This window comes from Bubalus kerabau, chromosome 4, assembly GCF_029407905.1.
Source record: "Bubalus kerabau isolate K-KA32 ecotype Philippines breed swamp buffalo chromosome 4, PCC_UOA_SB_1v2, whole genome shotgun sequence".
Lineage (NCBI taxonomy): Eukaryota > Metazoa > Chordata > Mammalia > Artiodactyla > Bovidae > Bubalus > Bubalus kerabau.
The window spans coordinates 52,013,608-52,040,312 of NC_073627.1; the positions used below are offsets into that span (position 1 = coordinate 52,013,608).

General features: G+C 38.8%; 1 protein-coding gene across 2 annotated transcripts in view; it reads right to left on the minus strand.

Moving 5' to 3' along the window:
• APPBP2 (amyloid beta precursor protein binding protein 2) overlaps positions 1 to 25,276 on the minus strand; it is a 61,012-nt gene extending 35,736 nt beyond the window's left edge. Inside the window, exons 1-3 of one of the 2 annotated variants that reach the window (XM_055577396.1) lie at positions 24,289 to 25,276; positions 4,574 to 4,662; positions 2,216 to 2,367 (exon numbers count right to left, since the gene is read on the minus strand). In XM_055577396.1, coding sequence (XP_055433371.1) covers positions 2,216 to 2,336 — 121 coding nt within the window. In that variant the 5' untranslated portion in view covers positions 2,337 to 2,367; positions 4,574 to 4,662; positions 24,289 to 25,276. Of the gene's footprint in view, positions 1 to 2,215; positions 2,368 to 4,573; positions 4,663 to 22,716; positions 23,171 to 24,288 lie in introns of those variants that run through there. The other variant, XM_055577394.1, reaches the window with a different exon arrangement.
• Between the last annotated feature and the right edge of the window lie 1,429 nt (positions 25,277 to 26,705).

Consider the following 26,705-nt stretch of genomic DNA (forward strand, 5'->3'; position numbering starts at 1 on the left):
ATATATGTGGACATGCAAGAGAGAAAGAGACATACACGTTAATGTGAGAAGTTAAAAATGAATGGTAGACATATGTAAAATACACGACCAGGGCAAGTTTGATGCATGAAGCAGAGCATCCAAAGTTGGTGCTCTGCGACAACCCAGAGGGACAGGGTGGGGAGAGAGGTTGGAGGGAGGTTCAGGATGGGGGGGATGACACATGTATACCTGTGGCAGATTCATGTTGATGTATGGCAAAAACCATCACAATATTGTAAAGCAATTATCCTCCAATTAAAATAAATAAATAATTTTTTTAAAAAAGAATGGTAGAATGTGATGATGGGACAGTCCTGTATCCTGATGGTAATGGTGGTTATATAAATACTTACATGGAATCAACTGCATAGAAAAAGCACACACGACAACTCAAAAATCAAACACTCCAGTTAAAAATGGACAGAGAACCTGAACAGACATTTTTCCAAAAAAGACTTACAGATGTCCAACAGATACATGAAAAGATGCTTCTCATCACTAAATATCAGGGAAATGCATATCAAAACCGCAATGAGATATCACCTCCTACCTGTCAGGATGGCTATTACCACAAAACAACAATTAACAAGTATTCATGAGAAGGATCCTCCTGCACTGTTTGTAGGATTGTAAATTGGCACAGCTACTATGGAAAACAGTATGAAGGTTGCTCAAAAAATAACAAATAGAACTGCTATATGATTCAGCAGTCTCACTTCTTAGTATTTACCCAAAAAAAGGCAAACACACTAATTTAAAAAGATACATGCACCCCAATGTTCACTGCAGCATTATTTATAACAGCCAAGATATGGAAGCAACCTAAATATCCATCAATAGATGAATGGATAAAAAAGGTATGAGATACATTTATACACACATAGAGTACTATCCAATCACAATTTTTTTGAAAAGGAGAAATCTTGCAACAACACAGATAAATCTAAAGGGTATCACGCTAAATGAATTAAGTCAGAGAAAGAAAAATATCATATTACCTCACTTATATGTAGAATCTAAAACCAAAACAAAACGAAAATAGAGTCATAAATACACCAACCAAACAGCTGGTTGCCAGGGAAAGGAGGTAGGGATGGGGTGAAATAGGTGAAGGGGATTAAGAGGTATGAACCTCCAGTGAGAAAATAAATAAGCCACAGGAATGTAACATACAGCCTAAGAAACATGGTCAATATTACTGTAATAACTTTGTATGGGGACTATACTTGTCATGCAATCATTTCATAATGTACACAAATTCCAAATCATTGTGCAGTATGCCTGAAACCAACATAATATTGTAGGTCAACTACATTTAAATTAAACACACACACAAATGAGTATATATAAAAATCAATGAATGTTAAATATTGGATTGGTCAGAAAGTTCCTTTGAGTATTTCTGTAAGATGTTACAGAAAAACTCGAACAGATGTTTTGGTTGACCTAATAGGTTTGTAGTCTAGGTAAAACTATTAAACCAGTATCAATTTCCTGGTTTTGATAGTGTCAGTGAATCCACAATCATTTCAAAATATTTGACAAAAAAGGGTAGCAATAACTTCAATAATAAGTGCCTGAAACATATTTACCTATGTAAATAATTTATAAAAGGCATATTAAAATGTTATGCAAAAGGTAAACAATAGTTTTCTGTACGTGTAGCATAAAAATCTTTTTAGAATCCTTTTCCATTTATGTTTTCAATATTCTTGAATATGCCCACAAGAAATGCAGATTTACCCTCATTTTAGAGATGGGAAAGCTCAGGTCCCAAAAGAACTTTGCCCCATGTCACAGCTATGAAAGAGGTTGGTAGCAGTTTGACACAGTGGGAAGGTAAGTGGTTGGAATCACAAACCCACAGGGCTCTAAACTTAGCTCCATTACTATGTGACTTGAGCAAGTTACTCAACTTTTCTGAGTCTATTTCCTCATTTGTAAAATGCTATTAATACCATCACATCACTGGAATTTCACGAGGGTTTTTTTTGAAAGATAGTATTTAAATGCATAGTATAGCCCGTAGCACAAAGTTAATGTTCAATGTATCACACCTAGTTCTTCTGATGTTTCTCTCATAACCTCCTCATGTTGACTTTGGGAATGTACTGGGAGAATCCTTTAATGCCAGCAGGTTTAATTCTGAGTCATGTCACAGGACAAAACACTCCTCTATTTCACCATTACCTACCTAAGACAAAGCCAACCTGAATGGCTTTCTCCTTTACTGCAGCATCTGATTCTGCTATGTAAGAGCACCGTCTACTGAATGAGTAGGCTAAGACTGAAGCAACTTTCACACCATGATCCATCAAAGCCTGGAAACAATGATGAAGCAAATGTCTGAAAGAGAAGGAAAAGGTCATTATTGTTATTATAAAGGTAACATATTTTGTCCTTTTTGAAAACACGTGCTTTTTTGAAGTAATAATACCATTATTTTCAAAGATAGGATAAGATAAAAAGCAGCTTTTTGCCTATGATGCCATAATAATTCACAGTTAGCCTAGTATTTTTCACTCAGTGGATCCAGTGATTCTGTATGTGTACACTGATGACTGTGAAGGATAAAATGAACTTCTGACATCAATTTTAAAAACCAAATTATCTTGTAGTTCAACAATGACCCAATTTAAAAATGGGCACTAGATTTTAACAGAGATTTCCAATGGCCAATAACCACAAGAAAAGATACTCAATATCATTAGTCATTAGGGAAATGCAAATCAACTCACAAATGAGATACCACTTCACACCATCTAAGATGGCTATAATACTACTTAAAAAAAAGTGATGGCAAGGATATGGAAAAATTTGAACCTTCATACATGGGTGCGTGTATGAGTGCTAAGTCATACTAGTTGTGTCCGACTCTTGCGACCCTATGGGCTGTAGCCCACCAGGCTCCTCTGTCCATGGGGATTCTCCAGGCAAGAATACTGGAGTGGGTTGCCATGCCCTCCTCCAGGGGATCTTCCCGACCCAGGGATCAAACTTGGTCCTCTTGCATTGGCAGGTGGGTTCTTTACCACTAGCGCCCCCTGGGAAGCCCTCATACATGGTAGCAGGGACATAAAATGGTGCAGCCGCCATGGAAAACAATTTAGGGGTTACTCAACCTAGTTACATATGCACACAAGACAACGCTATGTCCACACAAAGTCTTGTCCATGAGCACTCACAGCAGCATTATTCATAATAGCCAAAAAGTAGAAACAACCCAAATGTTCATCAACAGATGACTAAATAATCAAAACACAGTACATCCACATGACGGAAAATTATTCATAAAAAGGAATGAAGTACTGAAACAACCACGAATGAATCCTGAAAACATTATAAGTAAAATTCAGTCACAGAAGAGCATATATTATATGATTCCATTTATATGAAATGTCTAGAGTACATACATCCAGAGACAGAAAGTAGATTACGGGTCAGCCAGGGACTAGGGGTAAGGGGAAACAGAGTGACTGTTAATGGGTACCACATTTCTTTTTGGGATGATGAAAATGTTCCAGAATTAAACAGTGGTGATAGTTGCAAAAACTTGTGAAAATACTAAAAACCACTGAATTGTACAATTCAAAATGGTGAGTTTATGGTATGTGAATCATCTCAATAAAAAAAATTGTTTTAAACAAAACTGTAAATAACCAAGTCACTGCTTTGGATAAAGGGGAGGAAAAGTCAAACTACATGCTTTTAGTTTCACAAATACATTAAACACTTACCAAGGGATTTGGACTTGGTGAAAGATAACCTGAGAGATGAAAGAGAGGTAGTCCACTAAATCTTTACAATGGCCATCTTTAGAACTGCACAGAGAAATTCAAATCCCAGAAAACTAACCTTTTCTTAAGGGATTTTTTAGGCAAGTTTTCCTATAGCCTTCTTGTCCCAAAATGAAGTTCTCATCTGTTATTTTTCTATAGACTAATTTTAATTAATCAACTAACCAAGAAATTTCTCTTAGGCTAAGTACACAGGCCTCATTCCCAAGGCATCCCTAAACAGTGAAAAAATGTGATTTACTTGTTGATTACTGTATTATCCCTTTCTAAAATACAAACTCCATGAGGAAGAGACCTTGAGGAACTTAATCACTGCTGTAACCAACATCTAAAACAGTATCTGCACATACGGGGATTCTAACAAGTATTTACTTAATTTTTTGAACAAATGAAACAACTTGCCAATGTTCATACTAGAGATTATAGAGTATTTTGTAAAACTATATTCTTATTTTCCTAGAAATGTAGGTTAGGAAAAAGAAATGCCATTTAAATTTAGGGAAGAATAACAGCAAGAACAATCAAAGGCCATGTCACCTACACCTTCATATAACTCCTACCACATAATAGCCAGAACACGGAAGATGAATTCATTTTTGTTTTTTGAACGCAGAAAGCAAGGGTGGTATTGATGGTTTCAAAACAAAATGAATGTAGTTAAGGCTACTGAATTGTAAACTTAAAAAATGATCACAATGGTAAAATTCAGAATATGTATAGTATAGTTTACCACAATTGTTACAAAATGAATTTACCTTTTATCCAAAGCTCTCAATACTTTACCAAAAACTTCCAATTCACAAAATTCACTGCCCAATTGACACAAGCGTCCCTGTTGGTATAGCTGAAATTAAAAACAAACAAAAAATAGATCACTGAATAAAATTTAATGCCAATTTCTACTTAAATGATACTTATGAATATAATTTCATAGACTTAATATTTCATGAATTATGAATACTGCTCAAAGTTACAATTACACAGTAATATCAGAAAATATGCTTATGCTAAGAGAAATGTAATACAAAACTAACAAATCTCTGTAATTCACATAATAGCTAGATATTAATATTTATAAAAGAGTATCTGGTAAACACTAAGTAACAAAAAGTCCTATATACTGTAATTATCTATTAAACATTAAAACAGTTATAGTCAAGAAACAACTTTTTTCCTTAAAACTGGATAAAGTAAAATTATCAAAATAATAGCAAAGATAATGTTCAGAAGCCAGAACTAGGCACTATGCCCCATTAAAGGCTCTTCAGAACACAAGAATCTCAGATCAGTACTGGGCATGAAACTTCACAAGCAGACTAACAGTACATCATGTCTAAAGCAATCCAGTATGGCACAATTTCTAATCATGTCACTCATTTATTCCTTTTGCCTGACTTTCTAAAACTTCCATTTAAAACAGTATTTAAATAAATGTATTAAATGTTTATCCCAAATAATACATACACACAGTTAAAAAAAATACTATTGTCCCTCTTTCCCGTGCCTCAACTTCACATGTTACTCAATTTATATTTGCTATACAGCGCCTTATGGAAGGCAGAGATTTTGCTCCATCTACTCACTTTTTACATTATAAGCACTTAACACTTAGCTCATTTGACAAAAACATGGGTTTCAGAAAGAGCACATACTTCTGAATTCATTATCCAAATAGGCTAGTTAACTTGGTGCAGGGAAAACATACTTCAAACTCAGCCAGCAAACTCGGGGATAAATCACTAGTCATGATGGTGGTGGAGAGTGTGTGTGTGTGTTGGTGGGGGGATGTATGGGGGGGGGGTGTTAGTCGCTCAGTCGTATCTGACTCTTTGCAACTCCATAGATTGGGGCCCGCCCAGCTCCCCCACCCATGGGAATTTCCAGGCAAGAATACTAGAGTGGGTTGCCATTCCCTTCTCCAGGGGATCTTTCCAACCCAGGGATCAAACCCTGGCCTCCTGCCTTGTAGGCAGACTCTTTACTGTCTGAGCCACTAGGGAAGACTGCCAGTCATATTAGGTAGATATAGGACTACCATGCAACAATGACCACTTTGCAGGGACTTCCCTGGTGGTCCAGTGGTTGGAATCCTCATTCCAGTGCTGGGGATGAGGTTCGAACCCTGGTCAGGGAACCAAGATCCCACATGCCACAGGGCAACTAAGCCCGTACCACGACTACTGAGCCTGCATGCTCCAGAGCCCATGCTTCCCAGGAGAAGGCCACGTAAAACAACCAAGACTCATCACAGCACGCACGTCCCCCACCCACCGCCCCGAAGACGTCTGTGAACCATCCATGATGACTGCTGGGGGGGAGAGAGGGTAAGAACTACCTCCCACATGCTCAGGAAGGGGAGGCAGAAATGTTACCTTCACACAGTGGTTGGGTACTCATATTAACCATAAACCTTCCTAAGAAAAATTTGCTATTTTTGGACATGATTATGTTTTCTGTGGTAAAAATAAATAATAAAAGAGCTTCTGGGAATGCATATGATAAAATTCACTACCATCACATACATCTTCACGATTAACCAACAAAGGAAAAACTCAGGAAAAATAAAGCTGAGAATCTATAATCAAACCCCTATTTTGGGACTTACCAGTATGATAAATTTCTGATTTAGGACAGAAAAATGCAGTTAACAAAATACATACATATACACACTTCAAAAAGAGTTTAGGACAAAAAAACCTTAGTCTCTTATCAAAATAACCCATTAGTAAACTTAATGCTTAGAATTTCTTTTATAAAATATAAGAAATGAAAGTTATACCACTTTTTTGCCTTTCACTAGTCAAATAAACAATTAAACTGTATGTTCTATAACTATATGTTCTATAACTCATAATATCCCTTTAATTCTGAAAATTTCCTAACAAAAGGGGTTTGAAGGAAAGCCATAAGCTTAGTTACCATTTTAAATATATTAAAAGTATGCCTATTGATAAACACAAGCTTTTTTTCTTTTTTAATCTCTCAGCAGTTCACTTTTTCTAGCTACAAATGGGTCCACATTTAAATTGGGGGTAAAGAATAGTGATTTAACTGTTTCAAATCATCCAATTATCTTTTCATGCACAGCAGCCATACTTCAGTTAAAAAACAAAACAAAACACCTTATCAGGCTTCTCCCCCCAAATGCAAATTTATACATTATATGAACAGGACTTTTGAATACCAATCCAAAATAAACAGCATTTACTGTGCCAGGTACTGTTCTAAGCACTTTTCCTAAGCAACTCATTCTGTCCTTCCACAGATAAGGAAACTGAGGCATATAAAGTTAAATAACTTGCTCAAAATCATACAATTAAGAAGAAGCAGGGTGACAATCTGGCTCCAGGCAGTCTGTCTTTACATCCATGTTCTTTATAACTTATACTATAATACTTTTCAAAGGTATTATATCAGGAAGTAAGAAAGAGTATAAAACAAGCAATTTAAAACATTTTTATAGAAATAATAGAAGACAAATCCCTTCATAGATTCATGTATCTTATAGAGTAGAGCTAAGAAGAAAACTGAGGCTCTAGGTTCTTTGATAATGAGTCTTACATCAGATTTTAAAAAATTTGACTTATTTTAGTTCATTATTACATAATGTATTTTAATATTAAATTCTCTACCCACTGAGTAAGGAGGTTATAGACTAGCAACTACTTTTAGCTATTGATACCTTAAAGAAAATAAGAAAGAACAAATTTATTTTTTAGAAGTATGTAAACTATCTCCCAACAGGTACGAAAACAGACAATAAAAATACAACTAAAACAATATTGTACAAGTATGAAGATAGACCAATCAATGGAACAAAATGCAGAGTTCAAAAGCAGATCTTAGTATACATAAAAACTTAACATTTGATAAAGGGAGCATTTTAAAATCATTAAAAGAAAATAATAGTTAATAAAGAATGCATAAAAATGCAGAAACAAAGTAAGGTACCTCCTGATAGAACAAAAATAAATCCCAGTCTTATCCAAGTTCTAAATATTAATATTAAACAATTAAGTAACATCCATGTTAAAAGTTATCTTGTAACACTGCCCTTCTAAAAGCATTATATACTACAGGTAAAATCATAAAGGAAGAAGAGATATGTGATTTCATAAACACCGAAAATGTCCATGAGTATAAAATACTGTAAACAAAAATTAAAAATATAACAAAAGTAAAATATTAGGAACACACTTATGTAGGATTTAATATCTTGAATACATAAAGAGGTGAAACTCCTGGTGATGTTTCAGAAGCAAGGGCTTTCAGACACTAAACATTTTTTCTATAAAAACTGAGGGCAGCTATTGCAAGGGTAATGCAAGACAGCCTCAAACCCAGAGAACTTTTTGGAAGATAAAGATGGAGATGAAAGCCTTCCTTAGCCCAAGACATTCTGAACTGACATACCTGCTTTCTCAGCCAATCCAAAATTAGCAGGCTGAGTGAACAGTTTAGCCTTAATATCAAATAAGCAAACAAAATAATCTAGGTTAATTCCCAACAACAAAAACTTCAGAAAAGTTTAGAAAAAGACATACAAGAAACAGCCCAAAACTATGGTCTAAGAATAACTATGAAGTCACAAACACACTCACCCACACATACTCTATGAAACTCATGCATCTCACTCACGTTTGTTGGAACAGTTACCCCTCTCTTTCAGTCACTGAAGAACTGCTGATATTGCGCTTATGGTAGAAGCACCAAGCGGAACGAAAAAAGAGAGAAGGCAGGATGCAACAGTCCAATAATCCCTGAGCATCTATGGTACAGGATTTGTATTTCACATCTTTTACCGGATTACTGCAAATGTTTCGTAAAACTAGTCTTTCCATCAAACCAGTCAATCCTAAAGGAAATCAGTCCTGAATATTCATTGGAAGGGCTGAAGCTGAAGCTCCAATACTGTGGCCACCTGATGCGAAGACCTGACTCACTGGAAAAGACCCTGATGCTGGGAAAGACTGAAGGCAGGAGAAGGGGACGACAGAGGATGAGACGGTTGGATGGCATCACCGACTCAATGGACACGAGTTTGAGCAAGCTCCAGGATTGGTGGACTGGAGCCCACGGGGTTGCAAAGAGTCAGACATGACTGAGCGACTGAACTGAACTGAGTCTTTCCATTACCGTTCTTGTTCTCCTCTAATCAATGTCCACATAGCAGGCAGAATGAACTTCTGAAAAAGTGAATCATTTCATGCCATTACCGTTTGAAAGCATGCACCTTCAATGTGTACGTAATCCAAAATTGTTAATGTGGTCTACGAGTCTCTAAAAGTCATCTAACGCCTACTAGTTTTCAAACCTCATCTTTCACCATTCTTTCTCCCTGATCCCCTACACATTTCTGCCATACTAACTTTCTTTTATTCCACCTCCTGACTTTTTGTACACAAACCTGCTGCCTGCACATGGAACACTGATGCCATGATTCTTTATTTGGTTAATTTGTAACCATCCTATTGGTCTCAGCTAACACGTCACTTTTTCGGAGACCTTCCCTTGACTCCCCAAACTAAGTTCTGTTCCCTGTTATATTTGCTCATAACACGTATTTTTCTTCCACAGGTGCACCAAGGCAGGCACACACACATTCACTTAAGTGATAATTTGTTGAACATGTCATTCCATTCCATTCTACACTCTGACCACTTTCACCACTATATTCTCAATGCCCAACACAATGCCTAGGAATAGACATATATTCAATATTATCTGAATGCAAAATCCAAACTGGCAGCAATCTGCTCTGGGTAGAACTCAGAATCTTAGAGGAAAAAACAAACAAAAAATCAAAAACATACTCTCTACCTCTGGAGCTTATCATTTAGAGAATAAAGTATTTAATACTGCTATTCTATAATTTTTTATTGAAATTGCCCAAATTCATCTGATGAATCTGACATTAAGGGAAAAACCCTGATTTGACAGTTATTTACTGTCTCCTCAGTCAGACTGTAAGCATCTTAAAGCGACATCTGCTAGGCTCCCGTCCTGTCCTCTACTGTACTGACACACCGTGCCCATAAATAAACTCTGAGAGCAAATCTGAATGCAAACTTAATAAACTACAGTGCAGAACATAAGGTGCTAGTATCTGAATGTAAAAATCAAGAACAAATTGTAATAGCTCCTTAAATTTATAGACAAAAATAGGTGTTCCCTAATTTGACATCTGATCTTTTACCAAGTACCTGGTGCATTCATTGCATTAAACTCTCAGCTTACTGAACCTGTTTAACCTTTGTAATTTTCATATCAAAATCAAGATTATTATAGCTAGGAACATTCTACTTACTTTTTAAAATTAACTTAATAAATATCACGAACATTTGTGTACGGCAGATTGTCCTAGGTCTGGAGAATATAGTGGTGACTATGGTCACCACATACAAAGACAGTGAGAACCGCTGTGTGATTTCAGGGACGTCCCTGGTGGTCCAATGATTAAGACTCTGCACTTCCACTGCAGGGGTGCGGGAAGCGTGGGCTCGATCCCTAGCTGGGGAGCTAAGATCCCACATCTTAGTTCCCACATCCCACGCGTCATGTAGTGTGGCCAAAATTTAAAAAAAAAAAAAAAAAAAAGAACTGTGATTTAAAATTCAGAGGCTGTCAGGTAGGAAAATAAATGATGTTCAGATTATACAACCCAGACAGGCAGTGTTTTAGGAACACAAATAAAAAACCCAGACCAATGAAGAAAGCACTTTGGCAGAGATTTGAAAAGGAACGGGAGTCAAGCTTCTGGCAATATGGCAGATAGCACCGACAAACAGATAGAAACTTTGCAGCCTCTTTCCAAACAGAGCAATGCTGGATAAAACATCACAAAACAACTTGGGGATAAATAGCCAAGTTTGAAATTAAGAGCAGAAACTTCACAGCTGCCCCAAATTAAGGAGACATGAACTCAAGAACAGCTGAAAAGAAAAACAGAATAGTTTTATAGCTCCAAGTGGTTGTGGACCAGAGTGCAATGACCAGATAGATAGGAAGGATTAAGGGCAGCAGATCCTTTTAAGCAAAGGAATCTGGCACTGAACTGACTCACTAAACCCAGGAATAAAAGTCTAGAACATCTCCCACAGCCTTGGCAAAGTCTGCTGTGAAAAACTAAAACTAGCCTAGGACATTTGTAAGTATGCAGTCCAAATTCATACTACCTAGATAATCTACAGCCCCCAAATCCTGAATTTGGCTTTAAAAACTGGTCTGAAACCAGTGAAACCTATGAAGTATTCACAAGCAAAAAGGCTGAAACATCTACAAGGGATGATGAAAATGTTTTAGAGGTCTATCACTGGAATCTCACAACCAAAGGAAACTCTGTAGAGTCTAAAGGAAAATGGATCCTGTTTCTTCAAGAAATAAGTTGCAAAGATAAGAAAACAGATGGATAGGGAATCTACAGACCAACAGAGCCTTAAGAGATATATCAGCCAACACCCAAGGCACAGATCTTACCTGAATTCTGATCCAAACAAACAAACTGTAAAACTATATACATATTAGACATTTAAAAACCGAAAATTTGAATGACTGGCAATTTAATAAAGAATTACTATTAATTTTTCTTTGGTGTTATAATAGTATGATGACAACTAAGATATTTACAGATGAAATTAAATGATGTGCTTCTAAATACTATATGAAAGGGGATTGGAGAAAATAGATTCAGCAGTAAAACTGGCCAAGAATTGGTAACTGTTGAAGCTCAGCGATGGACGCATGGAGATCCATTATTCTATTCCATCTACTCTTGTGTTTAATTTTTCCATAATAAAACGTTTTCTAAAAATAATGCATCCATTACCGCTAAACAAGTACATCCTTTACCTCTAAGGTAAATAAAAGTAGCAATATTTTGTTTTGTTTAACACACGTAAGATACATTTATTCTTGTTCTCTAATCTCAAAGTTCATTTGAAATTTAGCTCTAAATAAATTCACTTTGGAATATAATTTAAATTTCTTTATTCTATTTTCATATTACACTGTATATTACATGTAATGTCCTTTACCTGTTGCTTGAGTGCACTGTGATCTCAGATTATACATTCATGGATTAAAGCAAGTACTATAGAAGTATCTTAATATAATGCACATTTAATTAAAAAAGAAATGCTTTCTTCTGGAGGTAAACCAACATTTAAATTTCTTACTTCTTATGGGATTTCCCTGGTGGTCCAGGGGTTAAGAATCCACCTTACAATACAGATGAGGTGGGTTCGATTCCCAGTCAGGGAACTAAGATCCCACACGCCTCAGAGCAACTAAGTCCATGAGCTACAGCCATTGCGTCCGTGAAGCTCAACGAAAGATTGCACAGGATACAAAGAAAATCCCACGTGCTGCCACTAAGACCTGATGCAGCCAAGCAAACAAATTTATTATTGCTTTTTATAACATTTTAATTTCTCAGCTGCTCCACACTCATTGGTTCCATTATACTTAAAAAATATATATATACAACTGACCAACATATGATTATTTGCATCTTGCAGGGCAAAGTGCTCTGTTTACTGATAAGTGAGCTAAGTAGACATATTCACATTATTTAAAGTACAAGGAATAGTTAACCCTCAAATGGGAATGTAACCCTTTCCTAACTTTAAATATACTGTCCACATATATGATACTAGATTCACCATCCATTAAAAGAGAAATTAAAGAGTTTTTTCCCCAATCATTACAAGAATGAACTTACGTCTAGAACCCATATTCTCTAATTCTCTCATTTGGTGGGTCAATGGAACATTTTCAAGATAACATGATTGTGTTAATGGTGGAAGATGCTATCATGATACAAATGGAAAGTCAAAACAAAAGTCTGAAACTGAAAGTGACACGCTCAGTCGTATCCAACTCTTTGGGACCCCATGGAATATACAGACCGTGGAATCTCCAGGCCAGAATACTGGAGTAGCCTTTCCCTTCTCCAGTGGATCTTCCCAACCCATGGATTGAACCCAGGTCTCCTGCATTGGAGGCGGATTCTTTACCAGCTGAGCCACAAGAGAAGTCCAAGAATCCTGGAGTAGGTAGCCTATCCCTTCTCCAGTGGATCTCTCCAACCCAGGAATTGAACCAGGGTCTCCTGCATTGCAGGTAGATTCTCTACCAACTGATATGAGGAAAGCCCCAAAAGTCTATTTAGATGAAAAATCTAGCCAACAATGATAACCAGTCATATATAACCAAATAGGTATCAGGGATCTCTGTATGTAGGTAAGAAGTTTCTTGACTTCTCTTCTTAAAGCATCACTACCAACCTTGGTGAAAATCAGGAGTGTATCCATGAGGCAGTAGAAAGAAGACAGTATGGTTTTAAGAGGGGCTTCCCTGGTAGTTCAGATGGTAAGGAATCTGCCTGCAATGTGGGAGACCCAGGTTCGATCCCTGGGTCGGGAAGATCCACTGGAGGAGGAAATGGCAACCCACTCCAGTATTCTTGCCTGGAGAATCCCATGGACAGAGCAGCCTGGCAGGCTACAGTCCATGGCTATAAGAAAACATCTGTCTCTATATGAGATGTCATTCCCTGTACTTGAAACACTGTAAATTAACTACACTGCAATTTTTTAAAAATTAGGGGAAAAAAACCTTAAAAACAAAAAACCTCATTCTGTATTCTAGATAGCCAACTTTAAAACATTTGTTTTGGGGACTTCTGTGGTGATTCAGTGGTTAAGACTCCTCCCTTTAATCCCTGATCAGGGAACTAAGGGAACTGAGATCCCATATGCCATGTAGGCAAAAAATAGAAACAAATATTGTTTCCTTTGATTCCAGCAGAGATGCCCTTTTTTTTTTTTTTTTTTAAAATTAGAAAACATAGAAAGGAACTTATAAAAAAGAAAACCAGGGCTCCCCTGGTGGCTCGGTGGTAAAGAAACTGCATGCCAATACAGGAGATGCAGGATACTCTGGTTCGATCTCTGGATCGGAAAGATCCCTCAGAGGAGAGCATGGCAACCCATTCCAGTATTCTTGCCTGGAGAATTCCATGGACAGAGGAGCCTGACAGACTCCAGTTCATAGGTCACACAGAGTCAGGCACAACTGAAGCAACTTCGCTCACATGCAGACATAAGCACCCTAGAGCCAGTGCTCTGCAACAAGAGAAGCCACCGCAGTAAGCTCTTTGACCTCTTTGCTGAAAACAGAGGAGCCCCCGCTCACTACAACTAGAGAAGTCCTACAATCAGCAATGAAGACTCAGTACAGACAAAAATAAATCTTTAAAAAAGTATCAATAGTATCAACTATTCTTTGACTATACCCAAGATAGTTTAATAATGTGGGAGTTTCGTCTGCTGTGGAGGCACGTGGACAAAGGGGAAAATATAATTTAACTTCTTTTATGGTTTTAGTCTATCAACTTCTCTTTGGTTATTTGTACTTTCCTAGTCGGAAAGATCCTCTGTAAGAGGAAATGGCAACCCACTCCAGCATTCTTGCCTGGAGAATCCAATGGACAGAGGACCCTGATGGGCTACAGTCCACAGGGTTGCACAGAATCAGACACAACTGAAGCAACTTAGCATGCATGCATACAAGCTATGCTACATCTAAAGCGAATGATGCTACAACTTAAAAGACTATTTTCCCCCTTTCCATTGTATCCATGGTTATTTTTACTTTCTCATTCCTAGTTTTGAAAATGTGAGCTTTCTCTCACATTTCTTGATGTGGCTAACTAGTGAATTAATGTGGCCAATTAACTACTTAATTAGTTGACTTATTTTTCTTTTAAACCAATCACCTTGACCTACTTATGTGAAAGTAAAAGTGATTAGTCGTTCAGTCGAGTCTGACTCTTTGCGAACCCATGGACTGCAGCCCACTAGGCATCTCTGTCCATGGAATTCTCAAGGCAAGAATAGTGGAGTGGGTTGCCATTCCCCTCTCCAGGGGATCTTCCTGACCCAGGGCTTGAACCTGGGTCTCCCACATTGCAGGCAGATTCTTTACCACCTGAGCCATCAAGGAAACCCCTGAAAACAGAAGACCCAAGGATCAAACCCAGGTCTCCTGCATTGCAGGCAGATTCTTTGCTGTGCCATCTGACTTCTTAGTCACACTAATATTTTAGAGTATCAGCTTTTAGGCTATTCCCCTCTTAGTACAACTTCATGTGACAGATAGGTTGTTCTTAAAAATTCAATTTTACTTATTTTATACAATAAAATAAATCATAAAAATTCTAGTATAAAAATATACAGAGAATATATGTACAAAGTTAAAAACAACTACAATTCTTTCCCTTGAACAAATATTAATGAAATTTTGTGTTCCTCTAGGTTTTTTTTAACATGTACTCAAATGTACACATATATTCGCTCATTTAAAAACAACAAACATGATTGTTATTCATACAACTTTGTGACAAGCTTTTATTCTCCCCGTGTACTCTTTACACCAATATATCCAGCATTCTCATTCTTTCTAAATGATGTACAATATTCCATTCCTGATTGATGAGCAAACAGTTGTTTTCAATTTTTGCCACCATAAACAATACTGTACTTAACATTCCTGAACAGAATTTCCTGTACAGTCAACAAGCATTCCTACAGGAAAATTTCATGGTATTGTAGATTAAAGGATAAGAGTTATTTGAATCATTAAACCATGCTAATCTGGCAAGTGAAGAGGAATGGTAATTTTTAAACCTTTTTACTGAAATATGACATATACACAGATGAGTGCACAACTTATATTTAAAATGTAAAGCTCTAAGAAGTACAAACTATTACGTATAAAATAAGCTACAGGAACATACTGTACAACACAGGGAACACAGCCAATATTTTACAATAATATAAATGGAGTATAACCTTTGAAAATTGTGAATCACTATATTGTATATCTGTAACATATATAATATTGTACATCAATTATACTTCAATAAAAAATACATAATTTTAAAAAGAAAAATAAAAGAATGCAAAGTTCAATAAATTTTCACAAAGTGAACATGCCCAGATACCAACATGCAGATGCCATTAACGAAACCGAGCACCACCAGAATCCCAGACATCTCCCTTGGTGCCCTGCTCTGTCACTATCCGCCAAGGGCAGCCTCTCCAGACTTAAAACACTTTTAATTTTTTAAGCCTGTTTTTGAACCTTATGTAAATGGAATCATACATTATATATCCACATTTTCCAAGCTGCACCAAAATGTCCTGGGGCACTGTAAGATATTTTAAATTTGAAAGGTACAATATTCAACATTTATATTAAACCATGCCAAATACTAGACTGCTATATTCCTTTCAATGACATCTTATCTTTGTGAAGCAGCATTTTCAGTGGTTGTTATGATAAAAGGAACGTGCAAAACTCACATAACAGAAAATAAGAATGGTAGTTTCCAATTCAATTTCAAGATCTGAGAAGCTGTACAGTGTCTGACACATACACACATTTCAGTAGTAAGTAATCATGCTTATTTAAGAATGGAGTAAAATACTCTTTCAATTTCTGTTTATTCATTTTTTTTTAATGGTTCTTGTGTTGTTAGGACCTAAGCATTATTCAGTTTTTTATATCTAACTACTTAACTAACAGAGCTGTCAGGTATTTCTTTTAACCTAAAGGTGCTGTGAAGGGAGAAAGTTTGGGAGCCTCTGGTATATACTCCTTTGCTGATCTCTTTCACTTAATGTCACCTGTGAGATATATCCATATGGTTTCGCAACTGCAATTCATTCATTTTCACTGTAAAATATTCCTCTACATGACTATTTCACAATTTATAACTCTCCTACTGATGGCTATTGGGATAGTTTCCATTTTTTTGCTTATTATGAACAGTGTTGCTATGAACATTACTGTTATAATCTTGAGGAGGAATTACTGGGTTATACGGTGTGTGTATACACACACACACACTTTATAGCAGATAATGTGAGTTTTCCAAAATGGTATATCAATTAACACTTCCACTAACAGTTTATGAGAGTTCTGATTGCTCCATATCCTTACCAACACTTCTTTTTCATTTAGTCATTCTGAAGAGAGTATAGTAGAATAGCAATTTCCCTGAAGACAAAATGAGGTTGAGCATCTTTCCAAAATGTTTCACTGGACCTTTGAATGTCCTCTTTTTGGATGTCTATTGAAATTATTTTCTCATTTTAAAAAAATTAGCTATTTCTTGTTTATTTCTAGTCTTTTAGATGCAGGATGAATCTTTTATGAGATAATATGTGCTGCAACTCTGTGGCTTTGCTTTGCACTCTTTTAATGGTATCTTTTAATAAACAGATGTTCTTAATCTTAAAATAGGCCAATATACCAAATTACATTTAGCTCATTTTTTGTATCCTATTTAATATATTTTTGCTGACACAGTGAAAACTTTTTCCTAAAACACCGTTTTCCACATTTAGATCAGCAATCCACCGAAAATGGTAATTGTGTATAAGATCATGATCTTTCTCCCTCTACATGGATATCCAATGGACCAGCACTATTTATTTGGTCTTCCTTTCCCCACTGTACCACTATGTCACCTTTGTCATAAACCAGGTGACAGTACAGGTGTCAGTCTGTTACTGGACTGAACTCTTCCACTGGGCTATTTGTCTATTTATATGGCAATCCCGTATTATCCTATCTGTTACAGCTCCATATTGGACGGTGTAAGTTCTCCAGATTTCTTCTTCATGATTGGCTTGGCTTGACATTGCACTTTAATTTGCATTTCATTTGATGTTTATTAGCCATTCATATTTTCGTGTTCTGTGAGCTAGCTCTTCAGGTCTTCTGGAAATCAGTTGGTTGTACTTTATATACTGATGAACATCAGATCTTTCTGTATTAGGAAATTCATCTCTTACCTGACAAATGTCATTTGCATCAATTCAGTTCAGTTCAGTTGCTCAATGTCTGACTCTTTGCGACCCCATGGACTGCAATACGCCAGGCCTCCCTGTCCATGACCAACTACTGGACCTTGCTCAAACTCATGTCCTTTGAGTCGGTGATGCCATCCAACCATCTCATCCTCTGTCGTCCCCTTCTCCTCCAGCCTTCAATCTTTCCCAGCATCAGGGTCTTTTCAAATGAGTCAGCTCTCCGCATCAGGTGGCTGAAGTATTGCAGTTTCAGCTTCAACATGAGTCCTTCCAATAAACATTCAGGACTGATCTCCATTAGGATGGACTGGTTGGATCTCCCTGCAGTCCAAGGGACTCTCAAGAGTCTTCTCCAACACCACAGTTCAAAAGCATCAATTCTTCAGCGCTCAGCTTTCTTTATAGTCCAACTCTCACATCTAAACACAACTATTTGAAAACCCATAGCTTTGACTCTAGGACCTTTGTTGGCAAAGTAATGTCTCTGCTTTTTAATATGCTGTCTCTATGCTCATTTGCATAGTCTTTTTAAAAAAATGTGCTTTCAATTTCCCCCCTAATTTTTAATGTATTCAACAGAATCCAGTTCTTTTTTTCATCCTGGGTTTTGGTTTCATGCTTAGAGAAGCCTTCGCTAAGCCAGGACAGTATCACAGTGTTGGCAAGATGAATAACAGAGGACTTCACATTCTACATTACTCATTTTTGTAACATTTGACACTTTTTAAATTTGTAAATTATTTTAAAAATAATTTCTTTAAAGAAGAATTTCAGTCATCCCCACTGTAAGATACTGACCCAGTAATTTATTTTGGTGCTTTTAAGATATCATTTGCCATATTTAAATCTTTAATTTGCTTGGAATTCATTTTGGTGTAAAGTGTTAAGTAGAGACCCAACACTCCCTCCAGATAACCAACTTCCTCCCAACTGTTTAAATACAGCATTGCCCTATAACTTTAGTATATAAACAAATTCTTATATATGCTTTAGCTTCCATGTAGACTGTCTACTATGTCCTAGAAATCAATTTCCTTCTTTGCTCTTCTTTTGCCAATACTATATTGTTTTAAAATATATATGGTCTTCTAATATACTTGATTATCCTAAATGTTGTACATTTAACTTTTTCCTTGGCTCATTTATTCTCAGGTAATTAATTCCTCCATGTAAGCATCATATTTAGTAAGTTTCCTATATCTAGTAAAATCCTGAGATTCTGATTCAACTTGCAATAAATTCAAAGCTTAAACTGACATGAGCTGACAAATTTATAACATTATTACCTTTCCATCCATATACAGGGTGTGGCTGCTGTATGTTCTTTTATGCCCCACTCCCACTAAAGTTTTTGCTATTTATTTATTTATCTTTGGCCACACCATAGGACTTGGCGATTCCCCAACCAGGGATCAAACCTCGGTCCTTGACTGTGAAAGTGCAGAATCCCAACTAATGGATCACCAGAGAATTTCCTGTTCTCAATTTATTAATCCTAAGAGCTTTCTAATGTGAAAAAACATTAACTCATTGGTTGTCAAATATGTTGCAAGAAATTTTTTTGCAATTTGTTACCAGCCAATTTAAAAAGATTATGAGAATATTAGTTGAGAGTGACGATAACTAAGAATAGAAATAAACACAAAAAAATGAAGAAAAAATACAATTCTAATACTAAATCAGGAATTCATTCATATGTTTTTTAGCAGAAGACTTACAATAATAATTTTTAAAACCCCCAAATTACTAAGTTAAAGACTGAAAACAAAAAATAAAACACATTACTGACACACTTCACCTGGTCAAAAGTTAACTCTATGGCAAATTCTGTCACTGGAACAGGATACAAAACAGACCATTCAGCAGTTACAATAAAAAGATTACAAACTTCATCTTTGAGGAACCCAGCCCTTCACTCTATTTGCTTTCACTTGGTATATAATTTCACAATTCTTTCTATTCGCTTTATCTACTTCTGTTCCCAAATCGTTGAGTGCCCTTAGCGAAACATCGATCTGAGTCAGAGACATTATTCAGTACTGTTTTATTGAACCATCTATATCTTCTGTCAATGTTTTAAAAAACATATTTTTAGTGAGCGTCCCTATCACCTTAGCAGCCATTCCAACTTCTGTTTAGCCTTTCTACATAAAAGCTGCCACTCCTGTCCCTTACTGCCAGCAAGCGATCTTATCCTAATTCCTTACAACCATTCTTCGCAATTTTACTTATGTTTATACTTCATGTCTTTACCTCTTTCCATCTGATCTTAGAGGAAGAAGAAGTATTCCCCAACTCCAATGTAAGACTGGTACCTTAATTTATGGATGGTGAAAGAAGGGGCAAAGCTCATTCAATTAACGTCTCTATTCAGGGTCTCTGCTCCATAACTTATTTCCTGCCTCACTTGTATATTCAACCTCTCATTCTGTTTTGATGTCTGTCATTCAGACAAGAAGTATATTTTAACATCTCCCATCCTTAAACTTTAACAACAACAACTTTCACATTTTACCCTTCTACAGATCATCCCTCTCTCTCCCTTTCCTTCTTAGGAGCAGTCAGCACCCCTGCTTCTTCGTCTCCTATTTATTCCATAACCCCATTTTCTAAAGCTGCACCTGAAGCTACTGACAAACACTAATCGAGTGACAGTGAACTACAGTGAATCAGGATGGGGGAATTTTTGATGCACAAACACTATAATTTTGTCTGTGACTATGCCTATTGATGGAAGTTGGGGCAACTGGAGGGATCTGATTATGGGTTCTCCTTGGAAACTATAAACTGGAGAAAACTGGAAACAGTCAACAGTAAGCAAGAAAGCAAGGTAAAGAGAATACTGGGTATGCTGCTGCTGCTAAGTCGCTTCAGTCGTGTCGGACTCTGTGCAACCCCATAGACGGCAGCCCACCAGGCTCCCCCATCTCTGGGATTCTCCAGGCAAAAACACTGGAGTGGGTTGCCATTTCCTTCTCCAATGCATGAAAGTGAAAAGTGAAAGTGAAGTTGCTCAGTTGTGTCCCACTCATAGCGACCCCATGGACTGCAGCCCACCAGGCTCCTCCGTCCATGGGATTTTCCAGGCAAGAGTACTGGAGTGGGGTGCCACTGCTTTCTCCATACTGGATATGAGACCCTGACTAAATTACTTCACTTTCTCACCTATAAAACAAGTTAATACCCTAATTTAGTTTAATTGTGAGGCTTAAAATAACTGTGTAAGAGCACTTACAGTTTCAGGCATATGTTAAGTACCTTCCTTTCCACATTCCCAACAGGCAGACAACTATTAAGGAATAAAAAGTGTACCCAAAAGACGCCATATTAAAACTCTGTGGACTATATGAAACACAAAATGTGGCCACAAGCACCATCTGTTCATTCACTATTAATAATGCTCAAATGAAAAGCTTCAATTAGAAATGAAAGTTACTAGAAAGATATCCAAGTACTTTGAAGAAATTCAACCACTGAATGTACTTTGATTAAATTTCCAATGATTTTCTCTAAAAAGTGTAAAAGGTTACAACATAGGATTTAATAAAATGGATACAGTTAGCATACACACAAAGTTACAGTTTCCCAGGCTGCGAAAGAACTCGTAACTCATCCTTCCTGCGAGGAATACATTGTAAACACACAAAACTTCCTTAGACACACACAAAAGCAAATCAATGTATCAAAGGGATCTGGAATAAAGGGAGATTTTTCCTTAACCACCCCCCCCACATAATAATATAAATGACCAAAATGAATATTCTCCAAATATCTAGGGGGTAAAAATTGTTAAACTGGTGTAAAGCAGCTGTATTTAGTAGATAGAATGTAGCAAGTCAGCAGCTATCTGAAAAAATATTCTGGGGTGGAGAAAGCGGGCAATCTTCCCAGTGAAACAACTGCCATAAAACACCATATATATGTAAGAACATATACATCTGTTAAATCTTAGTTTACAATGTTCCAGCCAACTTACAAATCAAGAGGAAGTGTTTAGATCTAAAAAATAAATCATACTTTTACTTCTGGTCAAATTCTGCGTGGGTGGCTACTGGAGAAGAGATATCCACGCCGATTCAAGGCAAAGAGGACTGAATAATAAGGCCACTGTTCACATTCAAATGTGGGGGGAGAGGAAAAGGGAGGCTCCGAGTCCATAAAGTTCTCCTCCCTCTCTAAACACTGCAAGACTGTCCACGTCTAAAGATACTTACCCTTGAACCTCCTTGGAGACTGAACTTGGAGGGTTTTTGTTCAGATTTTTGAGGGGGAGCGATTTAGGAATGCTGCAAGATTACAACTTTCAACTACAGGAACATGATTTAAATTCTCAAGTGTTTTTTGTTTTTTAAAAAAAGAAAGACTTTCTTCCTTTCAGGTAGTTTATCACCATTCCCGTATTAATAAAACCGCCTATTCAACCGCAAAGATCAATATAAACAAAAACCACAGCTTCAAAGGATACGCGAATAAGGCACACCATTACTTCCAATAATTCCCCAACTTCCTCCCAATGACCGACGAGAAAGGTGACACGAAGCAAGAAAAGAAAAATACTTGCAAAGGAGGGAGGCGAGAGGAGAAGGCAGAAAGGAGGGGGAAAGACCAAAACAAAAGTCCAGCTGATGCTGACACTTAATTGGGGAAGAGAGGGCAGAAAATATTCCAGAAGTCACAGGCTGGAAGGCAAGGGCTGAGGGGGACAAGGGCGCAATAGAGGAAGTCCACGCAAAAGAGGCCTACCCCAAAGGGGCCCCGAGGTACGAGGGAACACCAAAAGCCGAGGGGGGGAAAAGTCTCACTGCGAAGAGGTATCCCATCCATCAAGGCCCGAGAGTTGGAGACACAGAAGATAGCAGATGGAGCGTTTCTACACCGGACAGCCCGACACCGCCCCAGAGGTCTCGGGGCGCCGATCCCACTACGAGGGGTGAGGGGTTAAACGCGGGGGTTCGCGGACGTGGAAGGGGGTGCGGCCCCAGGGGCTGCGGCGGGAAGAGCGGGTCCACGGCCCGTACCTTGTAGTACACGTCGAACTGGATGTTCTCCGGCAAGGAGCGGATGTCGCGGCGAGAGCGGATGTAGTTATCCACCACAGCGGAGATGGCGGTGTTATAGAGAGTCTCTGGGATCCACTCGAGCTCCACGGCCGCCATCTTCCTTCTCTCCGCCTCCTCCGCCTCCTCCGCCTCCTCCTCCCGAAGGCCCCCGCCTCCCTCCGTAGCGAACTCCTCAGCGGCCCCGGAGGATTCCGAGGGGCGGCGGCGGCGGCGGCCACGCGGGCACACGGCAGAAGGGCGCGGCCGCCCTGACTCCTCCCGGCTAAGCTGCGGGCGGCGGGCGCAGGCCCGGAGGGGAGAGCTCGCCAGAGAAACGGGGCCAACCGCTCCAAGGCCTCACATTCCGGGTCTGCGAGCACCCCGGGCTCCGTCCCAGCGCTGAGCTCTGCAGGGGCAGGACTGCGCGCGCGCGGCGTCATGACATCAGCGCACGCCGACACACCGGAGGGCAGGAATGCGGCAGGCGACTCGGGAAGGAAAGATCCCGCCCACGGGATACAGAGTTTTTCCATGGGGACCGGGGCTGGGTGGTTGAGGGGGAACTTTTTTTCGCTGGGGCGAGTTATGACAGGTTTTTACCAGCTGCTGCCGAGTCTCCAGCTTCATCTCTCCTTTCAGCCAGTCCTTCTTAGGGAGTTCTCAGGACCTTTTCGAGGTGCAGGCAAAAGTTTGGATGCACAATTATCAGTCCACTGAAGATCGCACGTTCAGAGAATCCACATTGCTCTGGAAACATTCCCTTAGGCTCCAGTTCCTAAATCGAGTTAGGAACCTTCGGCCTAGAACTAGGGATCAGGATGAAAGGGAGACTTGCGTTGTGTAACCATTTGCACTGTTTCAACTTTACTGTTTCTTTTTCCTGATGAAATTTACCGGAAAAAAACACACAGAAAACAAAAAGAACCACTTTAGAAAAATCTGGTGGGGCGGTTAGCCTGATTATGGAATTACAAATAGTGGTGAGAGAAAAAGGGCTAAGTGGTGGCCGTGATATGACTTACTGGTAAAACAGAAAGGAAGATTTCAACTTTCTCCCGTAGTTCTAGTCCCAGCCTCAGGGGAGAAATAATTGAGAGTTGTTGTTACAGCTCTCTTCCATCCTCAGCCTGAACATCTGCTAACTTATGTAACTTAATTTCCCGTGTCTTAGATTTCAAGAACTTCATGCAACATCTTTCTGCTCTAGTTTAAGGAAATTGTCGTAATTAGTGACACTGTCGGTCTCAGAGTCATGCTGTAGCAATGTAAAACCTGAAAACAACGACGATAATAATGTGCTGACACTTAAGAGCTAAAAGAATTGGAAGCTGCTCTTCCAGTTCACCCCGGTATGTCAATGTTAAAAGGTTAAATAGTTTGGTAAGAAAGAAGGAAACAAACACACTTAGTCCTCTTCTCAGTCTACACCAGTATTTACTCTGTAATCAATGAACCAAGGAAAGCTGTGGTTGGCCTTAAATAGGGTTACCAGAAGTGGCAAGTAAAAGAATACCCAGTTATTTTAATTTCATATAAACAACCAATCCTTACCTTAAGGTGCTAATTCCAGAATTGGAATCCATTTGCAGGCCCTTGTGAACTGGCTGAACAGAGGAGAAAGTGGAAAACTAGGCCATTTTTGTTGCAGTCTGCCCTCAATTGAAGGAAGAAAGCCTTTCAGTTGTACTCTAGAAAATTAATGAGTCCCAGCAGAGCTGGTATTTGAACTCAATAATTATATAAATGCTGCCTTTCATATTTTGGATGATAGCATAGCATCTGAGTTTTCAGTGGTCAAGGTCAGATCATGAACGTGCTAATGTGATGCTGATGACCTTGGACTTTATCTTAGAGATGATAGGGAATCCTTAAAAGATTGTAAGGTAGTAAAAGAATCAGATTTGTGTGTCAGCAAGAAGACAGTAATCATCTATGACCAGCAGAGCCAGAAGAAGATCTTAAATCATGCACTCCTGGCTACAGAAGGATAGAATACAGAGGAGGCCTGCTAAGCTGTCATGGCCACTGATACATTTGGGTGGACGAGGTCCTTTGTATCACAAGGGTATCCCCACAGTCCACCAAATCTCCTTTAAGCCTTGACTACTGGTAGCCTCAAATTTGGCAGAAAGCCTTCCACTCTACAGAGCTATATGAAACAGGAACTTGGTCCAAAAATCCTGAGAATTCTAAGAGGCAATACACACTGTAACTTTTTTTTCTTTGGCTGAGCCCTGCAGAATGTGGACTCTTAGTTCCCCAACCAGGGGTTGAACCCACGTCCTCTGTGTTGGAAGCCCAAAATCTTAACCACTGGACAGCTAGAGAAGACTCTGTAACCCTTTTTAACTTGCAGTTATCTCCCTTCATTGAGATGTTGGAGGGGGCGTCTAAGTACCTTGCTCTTGAATCTGATTGGCTTATGTCTGCTTCAATAAATGGAGTACAGCAGAAATGATGCTAAGCCAGAAAAGGCCATACAGAGTCTACCTTCTTCTCTGGAATACACCTGGATTCCTGAGCCAGCTTGTAAAAAGATGAACTACTCTGAGGCAACTGTGCTCTGAGTAAGCCCAAGCCACATGGAGAGGCTACATGTAAGCACTCCTGGTCAACAATCCCAGCTGAATGCAGCCTTTGAGTCATCCCTGCTCAGGTATCAGTTGTTTCTGTGAAGAAGCCTCCACATGATTTCTCAATCCTAAGACGTGAGTTGGGCTTCCCTCATAGCTCAGCTGATAAAGAATCTGCCTGCAATGGAGGAGACCTGGACTCGATTCCTGGGTCAGGAAGATCCCCTGGAGATGGAAATAGCAACCCACTTGAGTATTCTTGCATGGAGATTCCCAGGGACAGAAGAGCCTGGTCGGCTACAGTCCACAGGTATGCAAGAGTTGGACATAGCTGAGCAACTAAACCACCACCACCAAGACATTTGCGTTACCCTCTGCCTTTCCTGCAGAGAAGGCAATGGCACCCCACTCCAGTACTCTTGCCTGGAAAATCCCATGGACGGAGGAGCCTGGTAGGCTGCAGTCCATGAGGTGGCTAAGAGTCGGACACAACTGAAGCGACTTAGCAGCTGCAGTAGCAGCAGCCTTTCCTGTGGAAAATTCTGAAAGAGATGGGAATACCAGACCACCTGAACTGCCTCTTGAGAAACCTGTATGCAGGTTAGGAAGCAACAGTTAGAACTGGACATGGAACAACAGACTGGTTCCAAATAGGAAAAGGAGTAAGTCAACCCTGCTTATTTAACTTATATGCAGAGTACATCATGAGAAACACTGGGCTGGAAGAAGCACTAGCTGGAGTCAAGATTGCCGGGAGAAATAAAAGTAACCTCAGATATGCAGATGACACCACCCTTATGGCAGAAAGTGAGGAAGAGCTAAAGAGCCTCTTGATGAAAGTGAAAGAAGAGAGAGAAAAGTTGGCTTAAAGCTCAACATTCAGAAAACTAAGATCATGGCATCCAGTCCCATCACTTCATGGCAAATAGATTGGGAAACAGTGGAAACAGTGGCTGACTTTATTTTTCCGGGCTCCAAAATCACTGCGGATGGTGATTGCAGCCATGAAATTAAAAGATGCTTGCTCCTTGGAAGGAAAGTTATTACCAACCTAGACAGCATATTGAAAAGCAGAGACATTACTTTGCCAACAAAGGTCCGTCTAGTCAAGGCTATGGTTTTTCCAGTGGTCATGTATGGATGTGACAGTTGGCCTATAAAGAAAGCTGAGCACCGAAGAATTGATGCTTTTGAACTGTGATGTTGGAGAAGACTCTTGAGACTCCCTTGGACTTCAAGGAGATCCAACCAGTCCATCCTAAAGGAGATCAGTCCTGAATGTTTATTGGAAGGACTGATGTTGAAGCTGAAACTGCAATACTTCGGCCACCTGATGCGGAGAGCTGACTCATTTGAAAAGACCCTGATGCTGGGAAAGATTGAAGGCGGGAGGAG